The sequence below is a fragment of the Gallus gallus genome, chromosome 10 (genome assembly GCF_016699485.2).
Source record: "Gallus gallus isolate bGalGal1 chromosome 10, bGalGal1.mat.broiler.GRCg7b, whole genome shotgun sequence".
Taxonomy (NCBI): Eukaryota; Metazoa; Chordata; class Aves; order Galliformes; family Phasianidae; genus Gallus; species Gallus gallus.
In genome coordinates, this window is record NC_052541.1 from 8,179,285 (window position 1) to 8,197,334 (window position 18,050).

Consider the following 18,050-nt stretch of genomic DNA (forward strand, 5'->3'; position numbering starts at 1 on the left):
ATTTTTGTATGCAATCAAATAATTAAAAAAAAGACTTAACAGGTTTAGATTCTGATACCTAATACACTCATCTTTGCAGAAGTAAACCTGAAAGTAGTTCCTCTGTTATTCATGTTCCAGTCTGGGTGATTTCAAGGTTCACAGGTGCCAAAACAGGCTGGGATCTTAAAAGTAAGTCACACTGACAAATGAAGTGTGCAAACACAGGTATGTAATGTCATAGATGTGGAAATCAATGCTGCAGTCTCAGTCAAAACTTGAGAAATGTAAGTTACATTGAATGGTATTTTTTCTTTGTAAATTTTCTACACATTCACCAAACAAACAAACAAACAACAACAAAAAAAAAACATACAATCCCTCTCCAAAATGGAAACTAGAACAATATAATGAATGAAAATTATCTCTAAGTTCAGATAATTAGATAGGAGGGATAATTGAGGCCAGAAATACAGTTTCATTTTTGGTAACCTATTAGCTAAGTTTTTTTTTTTTTTTAACAGTAATATGTTGTAATTAAGATAAAAGATTATCCTTTTATTTTACTCTCTCCCAAACATTAATACAAACATAATCTATTATATTTTAACTGTAAGTTGTTCCGTGAATTAATTTTGGGTAGAATAATTTTTATAGCTTTTGCTGCAATCAAACTAGCAGACATTTGTTTTCAAGTCACTATGAAGAGTTTAGGATCAGATGGCTCTTGCTACATATTAAAGTGATCTTCATGGTTCTAGTGGACAATTCTACATTGAAATCTACTTTTTATGTAATTACATACTTGGTCATTCCAACGCTAAATGGAAAAACATATAAAGCTGTACCTTTATAGTAGCTAGTGCTACTTCCATTATTGCACACTGCCTCAGCGTCAGGCTTTTGGCATCATCTCGAATCACATGGTCCTGCAAAAGGAGTTAAGAACGTAGCTTTTTATGAAAGAGAGACAGCATTGTGGCCTGTCTACTTTTCGAAAAGCAGAACTTTCAAATACTCCCTAAACTCTTATGTTTAACAGGGATTAATTCTACTTCAGGATTATTTTAGAACAAATTACAACCTAAAGCAACTGTTGTTCCTTGAAAACAGAGACTGTAAGGAAAAAGATCCAATTCTTAATACTCAGTACCTGCATCACTTTCTTTAATTACTAGAATATATTTGTGTTCTGTGAAACAGGTGAGTACGTACATTTTCAGACCAAAAAATTCTATTGGATGTTACTGAAACAATTCATCGTAGTAAAGAACTTGAAATGTTAACTAATGTTGGTTAATGCCCCATGTTATTTATAATAGCTAAAAAGGGTTCTTACTACAACACCAGTTAAATAGAATCATAAACTAACTATGTTCCTGTGAACTTTATCTAATATAAGCATCCTGTGACTACTTAAGCTTCATTTTTACTCCAACAAACTCAGTCATTATTTATAGAAGCACAATTTTCTGCATTTTATGTCAATTCTGAAGTGAAATTGGAAAATTGATTAGTAAACAACTGACAGTATCAAACATCTCAGGCCTCTCCGAAATAACTGTATGGACTTCAGTGATGTGGTGCCAATGAGTTCGTTGCAGAGGTATAAGTCATTTTTCAATACCTATTTTCAGTAATATGCTGAACAAGTACTCCTATCTTAATTTTTTATCATCATTTATTCTTAATCTATTTGGATGAGACTGAAAAATCATTACTCATCTATGAACAGCTACTGCTATGTTCAAGTTTATTACAGTAAATAAGAGTAAGAATTTTGGCCTCACAGTTACCAATACCTCATCTGGTTTCCTGTTAGAGCAAGCCATTCACTGTTTCAGTTGGTTACATTACCTTGAGTTTTGAGAGTTGTCCAAGATCTTTGGCTGCACTGAATATCATCTGGGGCCCCTGCAATCACATTGAAAATTCAGAAACCAGAATCATTAGAGTGTAGTTGCTTTGTATGTCCACGTATCTTGTTTTCTGCTAGGACATTATCCAAAATCACTGTTTTGCAAAGCTAAATGAAAAGTTAAATTACACTTGAGACACATTTATAATTTTGATAAGAAGTAGTTGAATCCCTTCAGCATGATACTTGATACAAATCAAATATTGACTTTCCAATAGCGGTTTCTTGTGCTCCTGTCTGCTATCTAATTTTGTCTAATTTTTTTAAGCTAAGGCTATGCAGTGTGTCAATGTCAACATGTCCATAAGTAAGTGCTATGCTAATATAGATAATCACAATGGGAAGTGAACAGCCTGAAGAACCTGCAAAAGCTTACCTCATTGTCCAGAGTGAAATCCTTAGTTGTGTAACACATAGGATAGTGATCTAGCATTATGCCAAAGCTAACTTTTTTAAAGGTACTGTACTGTTATGAATTTAAACCCATATTTTTACAAAGCCAAATACTGGCAAGATACCAAAGGACGGTGACTAACTCTTTGCGTGAAATAAACAGCATCCTACTATATAATTTTATGATCACTGTTTTATCACAAGTACTCCAAGAAACATAATTACTAGTGCAGTTACTTAGCAGCTCAGCAAGACATAGCTCTGGATGTCTGGATTTCAGGAGAACAAAATCAATACAAATTACATAGTGTAACATAAAGCAATTTTTCATTAGTATTTTCTGTTCCTAAAGGTTTCTGTTTCCAGATCTTGTTTCACTGTACATATGCAATATAGGACTACAAATATAGAGCTACATCTCAAATTTTCATTATTTATTAGTAGGCAGAAGAGTAAGATAAATGAGATAATTAAAAAATAAACTCCAGTTTCTGAATGCCTCTCACCCTCAGAGAGAAAGTAATACTCAAAGCTGCAGAAAATGGGAAATCTCTTCTACAGTATCCTACCTTTCATTGATTTTAATTGTGTTCTCAGTTGTAACTAGAAGTAGCAAAACAAATGGAGCAGTCTCTGCTTCTTCTCTACCCCTCCTCTGTTCTGTGTTCCAGATGTCCACCCACAGCTTAATAAAGTATCCGCTTGCTAAACAAGCTGTTCTGAAATGGGATGTAACTATCATCACCAGTTACTGCTTGGTGTGATTCTGAACATTAGTAAAGACAACACTGGTGCTCACAAATTGTAGAAGATAAACAGAAATGTGTATGCAGTTGGCAGTGAGAGGTTATTTTTGCTGTAGTTAGTAGACAAGTAATTAATTTTTAAATAGAGGTCAATTTTCAAGCTGTTCAGGGGAAATATGTCCAAAAACGTTGTTTTATAATCCTAACTAACTGATACATCCCATACCCCAAGTGGGCTTACTCAGCCTTAGATTGGTAATTCTGCATTCTTGGTAACCAATTAAAAAGAGCAGCAAAAATGCTCAACTCTGAACCACACTGTTCTGTGATTCATGGTGTAACAACTGGTGTTGCATAAAGCAAATAAATGATAGCAAAACTCCTGCTTGAAAATGTTACCACATTAAGCACTTACACCAAAGTAAATAAGTTTTACACCAAAATTTTAGAAAAGCAAGTTCAAAAATACCTAAAATATAAAATTGACATGGACAGTGAAGGACAGCCTGATTCTGATTGTGCGTATGTAACAACTACTAACAGATTCAGCAAATGGAGGCCTGGCTGGGCTGGCAGAATTAGCTTTACTCTAAAATTACTAAAAGCTCATATTTCATTTCTACCTTAGCACGATCTTCCCATATTGTGTTAGGTTTCCCCCCTGCCCTTCAGCGATTTGATTTCATACCGAATTTATTAGAACCTTTATACACTTACAGTTTGGTCTGTCAGTGGTGGAAGCACAATTTGTTTTTCTATTCTGTTCAAGACTATCTTCCACAACTCCTTTAAAACCCGTTTCAGAACTGTCTTCTCACAGATTTTTGCAGAGAGGCTTAAACTGGAACAAAAGAAAACACAAATGAGTCTCCAAAACCAGCATTGAGACTTCAGAGGTGCTGTGTCACTGTATCTTCAGATCAGTGGCCATTGTGGCTAAGCATTTCTGTACCAATAATAGTTATTTCACACTTTTATAAATAAATATTTTTGATTAGTAGAAGGTTTTCAGATTAGAAAACCATATAAATCCTGACTAACCCTCTAGTAGCACATAACCCTTGAGTAAATTAACCTGTAGGGCTGGGTAGACTGCCAGAAGTAAAACACACAAATTTAGCAGCTACAATTTTTCTTTTTTTTGCCAGGTTGGGAAACTGTGTGCTGTACTCAACAGTATTACAATAGTCAACTCTTATCATAAACACTTTAAATAAGTGCAGCTCTTAGTAGTAACGCAGAGAAGTATTTTGGAATTCCAGTGTCTGCCTTCAGCATAGAGCCTTACAAATAACAGAAACACTGTTGCTTTTTTGCCTTTTTAACTAACTTACAGTGCCAAAAACAAACACTCCTTCCCACTCCCAGGGCAGAGAATGTGCAGAGCTGGCCAGAGCAAAAAACATTCACAGATGAGAGAGAGTGCAGAGCCTGGGATGAAACAGACCTCAGAGGCTACCAGGAATACTGAACCTATTCTGCTGCCTCAGTCTCTCCAGACGAGGACTTAGCAGGACAGTCTTAACAAGCATTCCACAAACGAGGGATTTCTATCTCATATAATGGCTCCTGGAAGCCACTGGCTTCCCTGAGCCTGTTCTCTGCTCAGCACCTTCCTCAAATCTTCTCAGCACAGCTCCAACTTTAACACCAGTGCTATTCAACCAATTCCTCCTAGTTATGCTTCTTGTTCTACTTTACTTTAAGCAAGAAAGATACTCCCTCATCAGCATCCTCAGCACTCCTTTTTCTACCTTCACGTTGAAAATGTCTGCCTTGGAGAAATATACATGAAGAGCCAAAGTGTTAAAATGGTAACTAACTCACTCATTTGGTTAAAGGTTAACACATACATATGCAACTCAGGATCTGATGCTCAGGATCAGTATCATGCTGCTTAGTCTCAAGGCCACTGCTGTTTCACAAATGCCAATAATGACATAGAATTTTAGGGGTTGGAAGGGACCTCTGAAGATCCACCAGTCCAACCCCCCTGCTAAAGCAGGTTCCCTAGAGCAGGTTACACAGAAAAGCATCCAGGTGAGTTTTAAATGTCTCCAGAGAAGGAGACTCCACCACCTCTCCAAGCAGCCAGTTCCATTGCTCTGTAAACCTCCCAGTAAAGTTTTTCCTCATGTTCATATGGAACTTCCTGTGCTCCAATTTGTGTCTGTTATGGCCAAGGACAGCAAGGTGCTTACAGACAGCACAGGCACATGCCTTTCTGAACAGCTGATGCCGTTACTACTGGACAATGAGGAGAGGAGACATGCTTACTCTCAGGGCCAATTTGAGTTTGTGTCATTATTTACTCAGTGGAAAAAAAGTATAAAAATTAAGCTCTTCTGTAAATCAGTGGGAATCTTTAAATGGTGGCTAAGTTTTTAACATTGTGGAAGTGCTTATAAATAAGCAGGGGACACTGTGTGCCAGCCTAGTCCATATGCCAAGAAATTTCAAGATATGCAATAGAGCGTTCAGCACAATTTTCTTTTTACAAGTGCTTATGGAGCGCAGAACAGACACAGCTCTGTTACAGTACCTCAGAACACGACAAGAAATAGAAAGGCAGATATACTGCTTATGGGAAAGTTTCTTAGTGTAAGTAAACGTGATAAGTGTAGTATCCTGTACACATGAGAACACTACAAATATTAAAAATACTGCAAACAGTCTCTAGGTATTATCCGTGCTTCAGGGTAAGGCTAAGCATACATCTTTAACTCTAGCGCCACATTTCTAACATGCCACACACAGTAATGTGTCACACTTACGTTTTGTCCAGGAAATCCATGAGAGGCCGAAGTACAATCTCTGCATCAATGGCTGCGCTGTTCTTGTTGGCTGCTGCGGTCCCATTTCCTCTCATTTGATTGAGTTCAGAGCTCATTTGTCTTACACAATCTTCTATTATAGACTGGAAACTATAGGATAAAGGAAAAAAAAAAAGAGAGAATTAAAGAATTCTGGGAGAGAACACAAGACAGTAACCTACTCTAGGGAACCCGAGTTTAGCAAGGAGGTTGGACTGGATGATCTCCAAAAATTCCTTCCAACTCCTACGGTTCTGTGATTTACGATTTTGCATCAGGTTCTTCATCAAGACTCCTTTTTCTGCAATGAAAATGAATCTTTTCCCAAACAAAACATACTTCAGGGTGCTACAGACTGAAAACATCACCTCCTATGCATTGTGTAATCAGTGCAACTATTGTTTTATTTTTCTTCTTTCAGTTTTGTCATTATGCTTTTCATGCCCTTGTGGTGATATTAAGTAGTTATTTTCTAGAAGCGACAGATGTATTAGACTCTGCAATTTAGGATATGGTAGACTACAACCTGAAAACAACTCCAGATTTTTTTGTGTGTGTGTGAAAGCAGAGCAGGAAAGGGGACCAGAAATCATTTTTTAAATTTTGTGGCTAATATGAAAGAAGCTTTGATATTTTTCTTGAGGACAAACAGAAAACAACTCTTCATTTTGCCCTACTTGGCTCACTTTGACGTTTTCCTGTGTTTCCCACAGTCAATACTATCAGCAGCTTTACTTCTTTGCAGTGAGTTGGTGCAGCTAAAACATTTGAACTGCTTAAAATAATCTTTTACCAAAAACCCTAACATTTAGAAGTTGATACAGACACCTTTTCTACTTCAAGGTATGTGTGAACAAGTTGTTGCTCCTCAAGTTGGGTCACTTCAGCTGATGTGCAAATCATTCAGTTTTCTAATCAATATGGTAGACAAATCTGGGTTACATTCTGGTGTCACTGATGTGATGCAGGCTTCAGTCAATATATTTAAACAGTGCAGAACAACAGTTATTCAGAATCAGCAGTTCAGATGCAGAATAAGGCCTCTGCACACACAGTACTTTGTTTTAGAATGTTTGTGAACAGAACTGCAAAACAGAGGCCATAATTATACCGAACCTTTAAATGTGAAAAGATAAATGGCAAAGATTAACTGTAAAGCTGCTATTGAAGCTGCTCATGTAAGTACTTGGGACCAGTCCCTCCAATAAAAACAGACTTTGCTTAACAAGTACCATTGCAGCACTAATCCCTCTTTCTTAGATTCCTTTCTAATTTGAAACAAAAATAACTAGCAGTTTCTCATAGCAGAGACACACTACTGACTCAGGACTACACCCATTCAAGAGTTCACTGCACACTGATTAATCAAAGATTCTGAGAATAAGGCTCTGTCTGCAGACAGTTCTTGCAGAGCCACAGGTCTGCCCAATTACAATGACCATTTGAAGCAGGCTCAACACAGGCAGATACCTCTGGTTTCCACAGAACATGTAGAAAAAGATTTCAGTTTCGGGGGTAACATAAACATGGCCAGAGAGAAAAGTTTAATGTAGCATCAGGCAAGAACAAACCAGCAATTTTTGTTTTCTAAAAAGCAGAACAAAATTTCAGAGCCTCACCTCAGTAACACATTTGTGCCCACAGACCATTTTCAGCTTTCCTTGTAGAGAGGTTACTGCTGTATGTGTCAGTGTCTGACACACATATACACACTCACAGATGGACACTACTTCATCAGGGCAGGAATAAACTGTATCTCAGGACGTATAAACAGCCACCAAGACAGGCAACGAGGCAGGCTTATGAACAGAAATATATCTCTAAGATTTGAAGTAAAGTAAGTGATTACCTTGTGGCATACGTTACACTGAGTTCATCTAATACGTTGCTAAGTTTTGCTTGAAGTTCTTTTAGAACAGTACTAGCTTCTTGATCCAACTGCAAAGAGATAAGTCATGTTATATTTTTCTTATAAAATATATCTTGGGTTTTCTGTTAAATTAGCACACTTGGAATTATATGCAATGATATACTGCACTATGGAAAACCAAATATGGAAACACCTGCTACAACACAGGAGTATTTAATAAACCTAAAAATCCAATTGCCAATTAAAGTAAAATATTTGATAGTAGCAGTGAAAGGATTACAATATTGGAAATCAAAACAGTGCCACTGAGCAATGACCTTCTGTGAGATGGTGCAAACTGTGGCAGAATAGAATTACCACATCAGGCCAATGGTATTTATAAAGCACATCTAAAGAAAGATGCATGGAGAATTAGTGCTTGTGTTAATGTTACTGTTTTTTCTTTTTTAATTTGGGTGTATATTTTACCTATGGCATTACTATTAATTAATCTTGTGATTCCCTTGGAAGATGTTTCCATTTTCCCATTAATGCAGCATGAAAATAGAACAGCTTGGACTGGAAAAGATGGCTTCAAGACTATCCATGCTGCTTCTATTGATACAGCACGAAGGAAAGGGATCCACTGTATTTCAGTGTTTCTATATCTAAAAGCCATTAAGACATAAATAATTCAAGCTCAGCGCAACACATTCTGATGTACAGGGAGAGCAGCTCCTGTATCTTTGATACAGGTTTTCTAAACATAGGAAAAGAGAAAATGCAGGGAAGAAATGTAATTTTACATTTACAGGGGTGAGGATCCATGCATGTATATTTAATCAAAAAGGTACTCTTTTGATATTGATCAGCAGCTTGGTTTTTTTGCTATGCATTCTTTTCCAAATTACACTAAATGACCTCTTTTTTTCCTCCTTAAGTATTTAAGAAAATAGTTACAGTCCATTGTAAGATATGATTGATGATCATCAGGATCAACAATTAATTAAGACAATCAAGAATAAATTAATAGCTGATGTTCCTCATCTTTGAGCTACCTATATAACAGTATTAGAGGGAGGGTAATTTTCAGATACAATCCTCAAATTCTAGGCTCACCTCTGCAATAATGTCAGATAGAGATTTTCAGACAAATTCAAAGAAAATGTTGTGTTTGGAATACATAAACATGTCTGTGTTTGCAACCTCATATCTTTCAACTGCATGAGTGTTTAGTGCTTGCTCTTCATCTGATGCTTCAGAGTGCTGTGGTTTAATAGGCCAGCATTTCTAATCGTACTTCAGCCACGGGGGAAGCTGTGCAACAGCACATTGGATGGCTTACATAAGACTACACAGGAATTGTAAGGCAAAATAAAGAAAGCACACACAAACCCTGAAACACCCCTAAAGATCTACTGCATTCTAGTCTCAGGGTATTCCTTAAAGCTTACTTGTGGTTTCAAAGCTTAGAAAATCTAACTTTTCCATTACAGTCCGACAAATATCTGAAATAGATGAACAGTGCAATTAGTATGCATCCTTTAGAAAATATCCAGTGATGTGTAGTACTTATCTAATCTGAGAAGCTGCTATTTTAACACTTTGAATTTTGTGATTTAGTTTTTATTTATTTTGCATTATGAGATGTTTTGTTGCTTCTCCACTTCGTGTCTTAGTAATTTCCCTCTAGATAAACTCTGGCAGTTCAGACGCTTAAAGTGATTGCTTTCCATCATATGAAAAGCAGAGATTAAAAAACTAATTTTACCTAACTGTCTACATTAGTTAGCAAAGTTCGAGTTGGCTAGCAAAGGCACCAGTCTTTCCTGGAAGTGCAGTTCACTAGGGAACTGTGCCACCCCCTTTGGTAGGATGTGTGTGGAACACAAACTGAAGAACTCCACTAGAATGTTAACAAATTCAACGAACAACAGAACACAAAAGCACTCACACTGAACATGGTACACTTCAGAGATAAAGAATGCTGTGCAGGCACAAGTCTCAGAATTTCTTATCATGTTATGCACAAGCTAGAGAATCTTCTTATTAGGACTACAAATGTAGGTACATCCTATTGGGGGGTGTTGTGAAGCCCCAGAAGTACATTTGCAAAATTCACCCAGAATTGGACTTATTCAACCTCAGAGAGATCAGTTACTGATATCAGATTGTGAACAAAACACATAATAGAAAGTGCATGCATGCGTTTGAAGTGAGCATTGTGCTCAAAAACTGCACAAACAAGTTTGTGAGCACAGCTAGAGGCAGTTGGCGGGACAGCCAGCCTTGGGTGTGCACATGCTCATGCTTATTAGTGCAGCATCGTAGGGAGGAGTGGAATATAAAGAGGTATGCAGGCTGACTGTCTAGGTGATGAATACCTGGTGGTGATGACTGAGAATATTTTAGCAATAATTCTAAGTGCTGTTATTAATTTTGTTTAACTACAGGACAATATGATAACTCGAGTGCTTCACTGAAAGTAAAATGTGCACTTTTCCTTTACTTTACCAGCTGTCCTATGTGTGCCAGTGAGTTCCTACGGCAAATCAGAGAGTCCTTGACTAGCATCATCCAAATACACCTCAGCAATTTCTCTGATGTGACAGAGCTGACATGGGACCTATTATGATAATTCTATACTGTGAAAGTCCCTGGCGAGTACACTACTGGCAAAGATGGTTTTGGAATGGCCTTATACAGTGGAAATAAGATGCAGTAGCTTTTGGTGCTACTGCACATCACACACTAATTATTATGGGTTGTCATCCACATGCAGAAAGTGGTACTGTTTCCCTCTTAAATAATCTATAAATCTGCAGTTCACGGCCTATCCGCACTTAAAAAAATGACACAGTGCTGACAGCAGAAAATCACAAACATCTCAAGGAGGACATTTCTGGTGTGTGCTTTTGAAGGACATAGGGATTTTAGCAATGATGCAAGCAGCTCCTGCATTTTCTTCTTGTTTTTAACCAGACTTGCTTGTTCTCAGGAAAGTATTGTATGGGAAATGCACAGAGATGTGCAAATGATTTAGCTTAATGAAGCAGACATGCTGCAAAACTTATGCAGGCTGACGTCACAAGACTCGCTACATGAGATAGAATCGCATAGCTATTACTATGTAAAACTGCTATGAGGCAAAGTCATTTATCCAAGACTTTCCAGTAAACAAGAGAAGTTCTGAGCTTTGTGGCCTACTATTGCTATCTAACTAGAAGGTAAAGATGAAAACTACCATCTATTTCACTTGCTGATCTGCTGCGAGATTACTCCACATCTGACAGTGCAGAGTTATTATGGGAAGGGAAGTCTGTGAGAAATTGAATTCCTCATACTAGTTTTTATTAGTAGCAATCCAAGAGAACAGAGACAAACATATTCAGCTGCAGAAATCTCAACCACAGTCAGATGATGAATGTTAGGTCTAATCTAGCCCTAACATTACCCTACTTTGCAATCAACTAGAATGAAAAAATGAAAGGGAGGCAAAATACTACGCTGATCACTGTCTGAGATTATGTTATATGGGGATGGAGATGAAGTATCTGCCGTATTTGGGACTTTTATTCTTCAAGCCTTACGTGCTCCTGTGGTGTCTGATAAATAATAATAAAACCAATCAAATAACAACAACAAACAACCTGAGTATTTTTTTCAGGAAAAGAAAAACTAACTGAACAGATAATTGCCGAGGGAAAAAGGTTTGTAAATAATAAAAAGGTTTGTAAATAATATGCCATAACTAATTTAAGAACTGAAAGAGAAGAAAGCCCATTTATCTTAGTTTCTTGGGTTGCATTTACAATTCATGGCATGACTGTGCAGTCTAATCTTAAAATATGAGGCTGCTCCAGCAATAACATCTCCTATTTATTTCCATGAAAACTAAAGCAGATACAAAGAGCACGATAGCACTATTTGATACAACAAGTTCTTGGTGCCGAAATACTATTTTTTAACAGTCACCACCATTAGATACGCATGTTTGCGAGCAGTGAGCAAGGGCCAGCACATTGCTCTCATAAAAATCATTAAAACTGTGATTATTTTTTCTTATTATTGTTTACAAATACCAAAAATGAGTTAAAGTTCTGATGGATTTGACTGCTTGTGATATAAGGCGTTAGATGGAGGTATTCTACACCGTAATTTAATGCACAGCAAATCTTGTTAACTGCAAATTTTGTACTGTTTCCAAAGGAAATTACAGATGTGCAAGTTACTTTTACATGTGCTAAATCGGAACCTCTCTAATTAGAATTCCATTTGACTGCATTTATCTATAATTTCACAGGTTGAATAGCTTGTGTATGCTTTCCTAATGAGACTAACTAGTTACTTCAGAAAAAAAAAAAATACATAAAATAGTTACAATCAGGGAAGTGACAGGTATTTATCAGATCTGGCACTTCAGTGGTTCTTTCTGTCTATAACAGGCGTCAGCCTCATCCTTTCTCTATCATGACCACCCAGCTGACTGTCCCAGGTACAGTGAATCTAATTTGGACAATTCAGAACTATTCTGCCTGAATCCTTTGTGGGTCTGGACCACTGTCATCAAATCAAAGACTTTGATGTAATACTGTTGCACATAACTTGCTTTCCTTTCAAGTTTTTGTTGTTGATGTTTTTTGGTGCTTTTTAAATTAAAAAAAAATTGCTATAACTCATGTCTCTATACTCTGCTATAGTTAGTACATTCATTTTATTCCTTATCTAAATACTACTTTTTAACATGACAGGTTTCAATGTCTCAAAAAGGTGTCAATTTCTTCATAAGCTTTCAAAACAAGTAGTTAAAAACAACACATTTGTGACTACCAACTGCATGCACGTGTACCTATCTGTGGAAGGTGAATTCCAAAATTAGACTGAGATCTTCATAATTTCAAAATGTTTTCTGACACATTAGTCGAGTAAACGTGATTTTATAGAAATAAATACATATGGCACTTTTGGAAGTGTTTACACAGCAGACTATCCGTGGGCCAGGGAAGCAATTGTTACCTTGGTTTTTGTGCTATTCAACTAAAATGAATGAAACCAACAGCTAGGCTTTCAATTCAATTCTGTCATGAATTTGAAAAAGAATATGTTAGTGTTTATTCTGATTAGCCAAAAATAATTCTTAACAGGTGTAGAACTGTAATTTTTACTCATCCATATGATTGTTTGACACAAGAGCTAAAGGCTAAGATTAGTAAAATATTGAAACACATTTATGTCGCTTTACTACCGAGTGGACTTGAGACACTTCTAAAGTCATCTTAAATATAAAAGGAGATAAAGCTAAGCATATTCTGGACTGTTGAATAGCTGCTCTTGTTAAAATAAGTGTCTAATCCTGGATACAAGTAAGCCCTCAGAGATAGTCAGAAGAGCACTTAAAAGAATGTTTTGTAGCTTTTAATACATTCTGAAAGACTTCACGCTATCTGCCTAGTAAAACATTTCAATGTAGAGAGTCGACTGAGTGCCCAAGCATAGCTCTTTTTGATTTTTGTTGATAGGGAATTACACAAATGCATCAATGAAGATTAGTAGGAAATGTGACTGTTCTTAGTTTTAGAAAATATGGTCAGGAATAATAAAAGATGCTTACTATCACAAACCTCATAAGAGAATCTCTCTCCTTCTTTCTTCTGCTCAGTGGATTGCAAGTTAAAGGCATTAGACAAAGACATGACACATTACAGACAAAGCACAAGGCACATATTCTGCACAATATTCAGATATGGGCAAAACATACTGATACATAAAAAGGCAAATTATGATCCAATACAAACATTAAAGTAAAGCTGGCACTACACACTACAACACAAAACACCCACTGCTGGTAGACCTTTACAGATCATTAGCATGTTTCTGAGAAATAGTGCTAAGTCTTTCTGGCATTCTCAGAGCATTAAACAGTTATTGCATGTACTACTTGCTAAATTTTGATTTTCTTGGCAAGCAGAAGCAAAGGCTGTTGCTGGATTGAAAACGTGGTGCTAATGATCTCTAAGGAACATTGAAAGAAAGAGGAAAAGTTACCACTCACCTCCTTCCCTCCCATGGACTCAAACATTTTTTCAAGCTGCACTCGTAACTGTTGAATGTTGTTCATCAAGATACAGGGCTACAAAGAAAAAAAAAAAAGATAACATATGAGAAATAGGCATGCTGTATTCAGGCAGCTGTGCTTTTAGAGGATGATCTGTGTTTCTTGACATGTGCAGCTTCCTCTTCCTGCTTTATTTCACACTTGCCCAGTTAGTACATCCACTCTGACAGGGACTGCCCATTATGCCTTTAAGAAAATGTTGCCCCACAGGAGACTGGGTCCCTTCTCCCAAGGAGTTGGGCAGTTTTCAGATCCCAGTGTTTCATCAATTGCATTCAATTAAGTACAATTAATCAAGAAGTGCACTGTTATCTATTTGAGAACAGATGCAGTAATGGCCAAAGTACTCTGGGAGTGAAAATAGATGAGAGTAGAGGGAGTACCAGATTACTTTCTAGATGCAGTCTTTGCAAAGAGCTGTGACAGCACTGGAACTCAGAAAATGTCTGATGCACAAGTATATGAATAAATCAACAGGCAATACTTTCAACTACAGAATATTATTCCAGACCTGTAATATTTTTCTTGGTCCAAAATTCTGTGAATGGGCAATACAATTTTGTAAACACTTTAGTCTAAAAATATTGCTGCTTAAGCTAATTAAGGCATAACAAAATCACAGTGTAAAGGACAGCAATTGCTTGATTAATATAAGGTAAACAGTAAAGCGTAGATGAGATTAAGCATCTTATTACAAAAACATGGAAGAAATAACCTCTTGATAGATTTTTAGTTTGTTCAGATGACATTATAGGCAAGTTTAGAATTGTGTGGGAGGAGCAACAAGACAGCACTTGTGAAAGTAATTCTGCTTGGCCAAGGACAGTGTGTTCTAGTGCTTAATTGGGATAATCGAGACATTGAAGTAATATATTTTAATGAAATAGATACACACTTTTCCAAACAAGAAGGTAATATAACAATTTGAGCAACTGATAATCAACCGTACCTTTCTGGCTATTAGCATGTTTCAGTGTAATGCTGAAACGTGGTGGGACTATATTTTGTATTGAAAAAGTCAGGAACAAAATTTAGCTTTAGCTACTGCAATTATGCTCAGAGGAACTCAGGGTCGTAAGCCCTTCTCAATTGAAGTAAAAAGAGAAATCTGATCTAACTTCTTAATCTTACATTACTGCTTCTTACTCAAACATGCTATTTGCCCTCCACCGAAAAACAGTTGGTGGTGGGTAATGGTTGAAATATTGCCTCTTTCCAGTCTCTTCAGAAATCCACAAACCCCACTTCTAGTTACTTATCTACCTTCTGTTCATTTCAGATGACTAAAATTGTGTCTGCCTCTCCTTAGCCATATCTTCCTTTCTACCATATTCATTATTCTAGAGACTATCTGCAATATAAATCAGTGATTATGATTTCTGATGAGACAAAAAACAGTTGAACAAAATGTCAGGGTTCTCTTGTTTAAAGCAAATGGAAATGCCTTTGCCAATATAGAGAAGCTATGAGATAAATACTTCATTAATGAGGCATTTTAAACATTTTCTTTTGGGCTGGCTAAGGTGGCTCTCTCAGTGCCTACACCTACCTTAGCCCAATGCAAAATATCTATTGCTATTAGTAAATAACAGAACTGGAGCTTAAAAACTGTTTTTTTACTTCAATATGTTATGTCCTTCAGAACACCCTTTGCAGCGAATTAGAGGAATCAGGCAGACAGATGAAACAATGTGCCAAAGAGAATAGTGACTACCATGCATAAAAATCAGGTTTGTTTGTAAACTCTGACAAGAGCTGGAAGATGAGGGGATGTTTTTACATTATATGCTTCTTTATGAAAAACACCTCTGGTATGTTTTCATCTGAACAGTTGACACATACATGTTATAGTGCATAGTGAAAATACTGATTTGAAATAGAGTTCCAAAAATGCAATTATAATTATGACGAGTATAAGTTTAAATCTCTTCTGTCAAACCAAATGCAGAAGATGGGCTTTTAATATAACTGAACTCACTGGATCAAATGATCCTTTATTAAGCTAGAAGCACATGTTTCAAAATAACAGATTCTACTAAAAGTAAGTTATCCCCCCTAAAGGCATTTTTATAATCCTTTATGATATATATATATTTTAATATTACAATAATGTAATTATATTTTTTTCCATCTAAATCCATAGAAAAGTTTGGCATCCTACGTTGGTTTCAGAAATCAACTACTATTAAAAAAATCCTATTGTACAGGCCAAAAGTCTACACAGTGTGACTCAGTAGCAGAACACTATGCATTACAGCTCAATTCTTACAGAAAATGGTAAAGTTAATTTTAGTATTAAAATGGAAGAAGTAGAAAATACAGCTACAAGTTTTAGTTCATTTTACATTAGAGAACAGTTATGGCTCATACTGGTTCATTAGCCCCTTGTAGGCTATGATGCAACAGAACAGCACATGACTTTCTCACTGCTGCATGGAGATTGGCAGTAGCAGAAAAGTCAGCACATATTCTTTGTATAGGAAACTCTTCCAGAAATATTACTGGTAAAGAGAGGTGAGCCAATGCAGAATGAAAACTAAGGTTTTTTGTTTGTTTGTTTGTTTGTTTTGTTTTGTTTTTTTTTTGCTGGAAAATTGGAAATAAAATATGGGATGGCAATATCGATTACTTTCATATTTGGAGTATACCACTGTATAAGACATCTAGGTAGAAACAAAACACAGCTTTGTACTCACCACATTTTCTTTGTCACAGTATGAACTGAAGTAACTTGAAATAATTGCAGCATACTGAAGCAGCACTTTGTTGATAGTCTAGGAGAAGAGAAGAAACTTTAATAAATTTCATCATGTAAAACAAACAAAAAAAGAACAAAGTTTTTTTAATGAGCTATAGGTTTTACAGGTGCTTACACGTTTTGTGTATTTTATTTTACTTTAGATATCATATAAACTATCCTGTAAACAAACTTTCAAATCCTTGCCGGAAAGTCTCTATGTTATCCTTAATGGAACGCAGTTTTCAATAGCAGAGGGATTGCTTCTGAACGACACTGAAATTAGCATTTAAATACAATGGCAACACAATATCACTCTCTGAAGTTTAGTTGAGATGCATTGATTTTAATCTACCTTTGCAAACCTTCTCATTAAATGAGACAGTGCTTCTGGATTAGGACACTCCAGTTTCCTGATAATCTCAAAGCTTTGATTGAGCTGTGTGAAGACGTCAACCACTGAACATGAAAAAAGGGCATGGTCTGATGTTTGCTGAAACTAGAGAAAGAAAACATTCAAATAGTTAATACTTGTCCAAACTGTATAAACTGATTTTCCTACTTGAAACGTTCTTTCTAGAGACAGGAAAAGTATTAAATAAAATCTTACTGCTAATACAGAGACTTTTCACCTTTATAGGACTTTCAGTCCCTTTAGAAATAAAAGAAAAATTCTCTTTCATGACATCAGTATCACATCAGAGTTTAACAAAACTCTGATGGAAGTCAGTGGGGAGCTTAGACAGATAAAATTAGAGCAGGAATTTGTGCACAGGGTTGTCTTTTCATACAGTTTTTTACGGTGCATCTTGGGAGGTCTTAATGAAGATACTGCAGGATCAAGTGTACCTCTTGTTTTGCAACACTAATTAACTGCCTTGCCTTAGTACATTCTTTTTCTTTTAAAAAATATGGACTCACTCCATCTTTTTTGTCTCTTTCCAGTGCTCCGTGAAGAAACTCCATTGAGACATCCTCATTTTCATCCAGCCACTGAATGACAAATGGTTCAAACCATCTGAAAATTAAAAACAGTCTTCTAAAGTAACTACATTCCTTAAAGATTTGTCACTGCGTCTTCATGTCTGTTATAGTTGCCATAAGATACTGTGGCTAACAAAACACATTTCAGCTTAACTGTGCTATTCAATCTGGCCTTCCCCAGTGATGTAGAATTTGTAGTGGCCATCAAAGGAATGCAGTTATGTTTTGCAGACGATCATATTCATATTTATTTTATAACGTGTCTTTTCCAGTATTGGTTCCTTTTCAATATTTAATTGCATGTGAAAGAATGTGGAGAAAGCTTCTCTTTAATAAAATGTCAGATGTTTAATCTTTCTTCAGTTTATTTAGAATGTTTTTTGAAACAGTGACATCCACCACACCATTTTGGAAAATCAGCAGAACTTGCAGAAGATTAAAGATGTGAATAAAGATTTCTCATACAAAAGGATAGAATTGAATGCATTAATTTCATAGGAAAAAGTGGAATTTAAA

The 18,050-nt window shown here is 36.2% G+C and overlaps 1 protein-coding gene and 1 non-coding gene across 3 annotated transcripts in view; one reads left to right on the forward strand and one right to left on the reverse strand.

The window, feature by feature from the left end:
- The window catches only part of LOC107054177, a 62,173-nt gene extending 44,282 nt beyond the window's left edge, over positions 1-17,891 (forward strand). Inside the window, exon 10 of the transcript XR_006931130.1 lies at positions 80-17,891. This is a non-coding gene — a transcript (uncharacterized LOC107054177). The remainder of the gene's footprint in view (positions 1-79) is intronic.
- The window catches only part of UNC13C (unc-13 homolog C), a 141,331-nt gene that overhangs the window by 14,824 nt on the left and 108,457 nt on the right, over positions 1-18,050 (reverse strand). For both annotated transcript variants that reach the window (XM_040706919.2, XM_040706923.2), the window contains 10 exons: positions 17,472-17,568; positions 16,906-17,049; positions 16,510-16,587; positions 13,751-13,828; positions 13,320-13,349; positions 7,699-7,787; positions 5,811-5,960; positions 3,754-3,877; positions 1,837-1,893; positions 828-908 (listed from right to left, as the gene is read on the reverse strand). In XM_040706919.2, the coding sequence (XP_040562853.1) occupies positions 828-908; positions 1,837-1,893; positions 3,754-3,877; positions 5,811-5,960; positions 7,699-7,787; positions 13,320-13,349; positions 13,751-13,828; positions 16,510-16,587; positions 16,906-17,049; positions 17,472-17,568 (928 nt within the window). The remainder of the gene's footprint in view (positions 1-827; positions 909-1,836; positions 1,894-3,753; positions 3,878-5,810; positions 5,961-7,698; positions 7,788-13,319; positions 13,350-13,750; positions 13,829-16,509; positions 16,588-16,905; positions 17,050-17,471; positions 17,569-18,050) is intronic.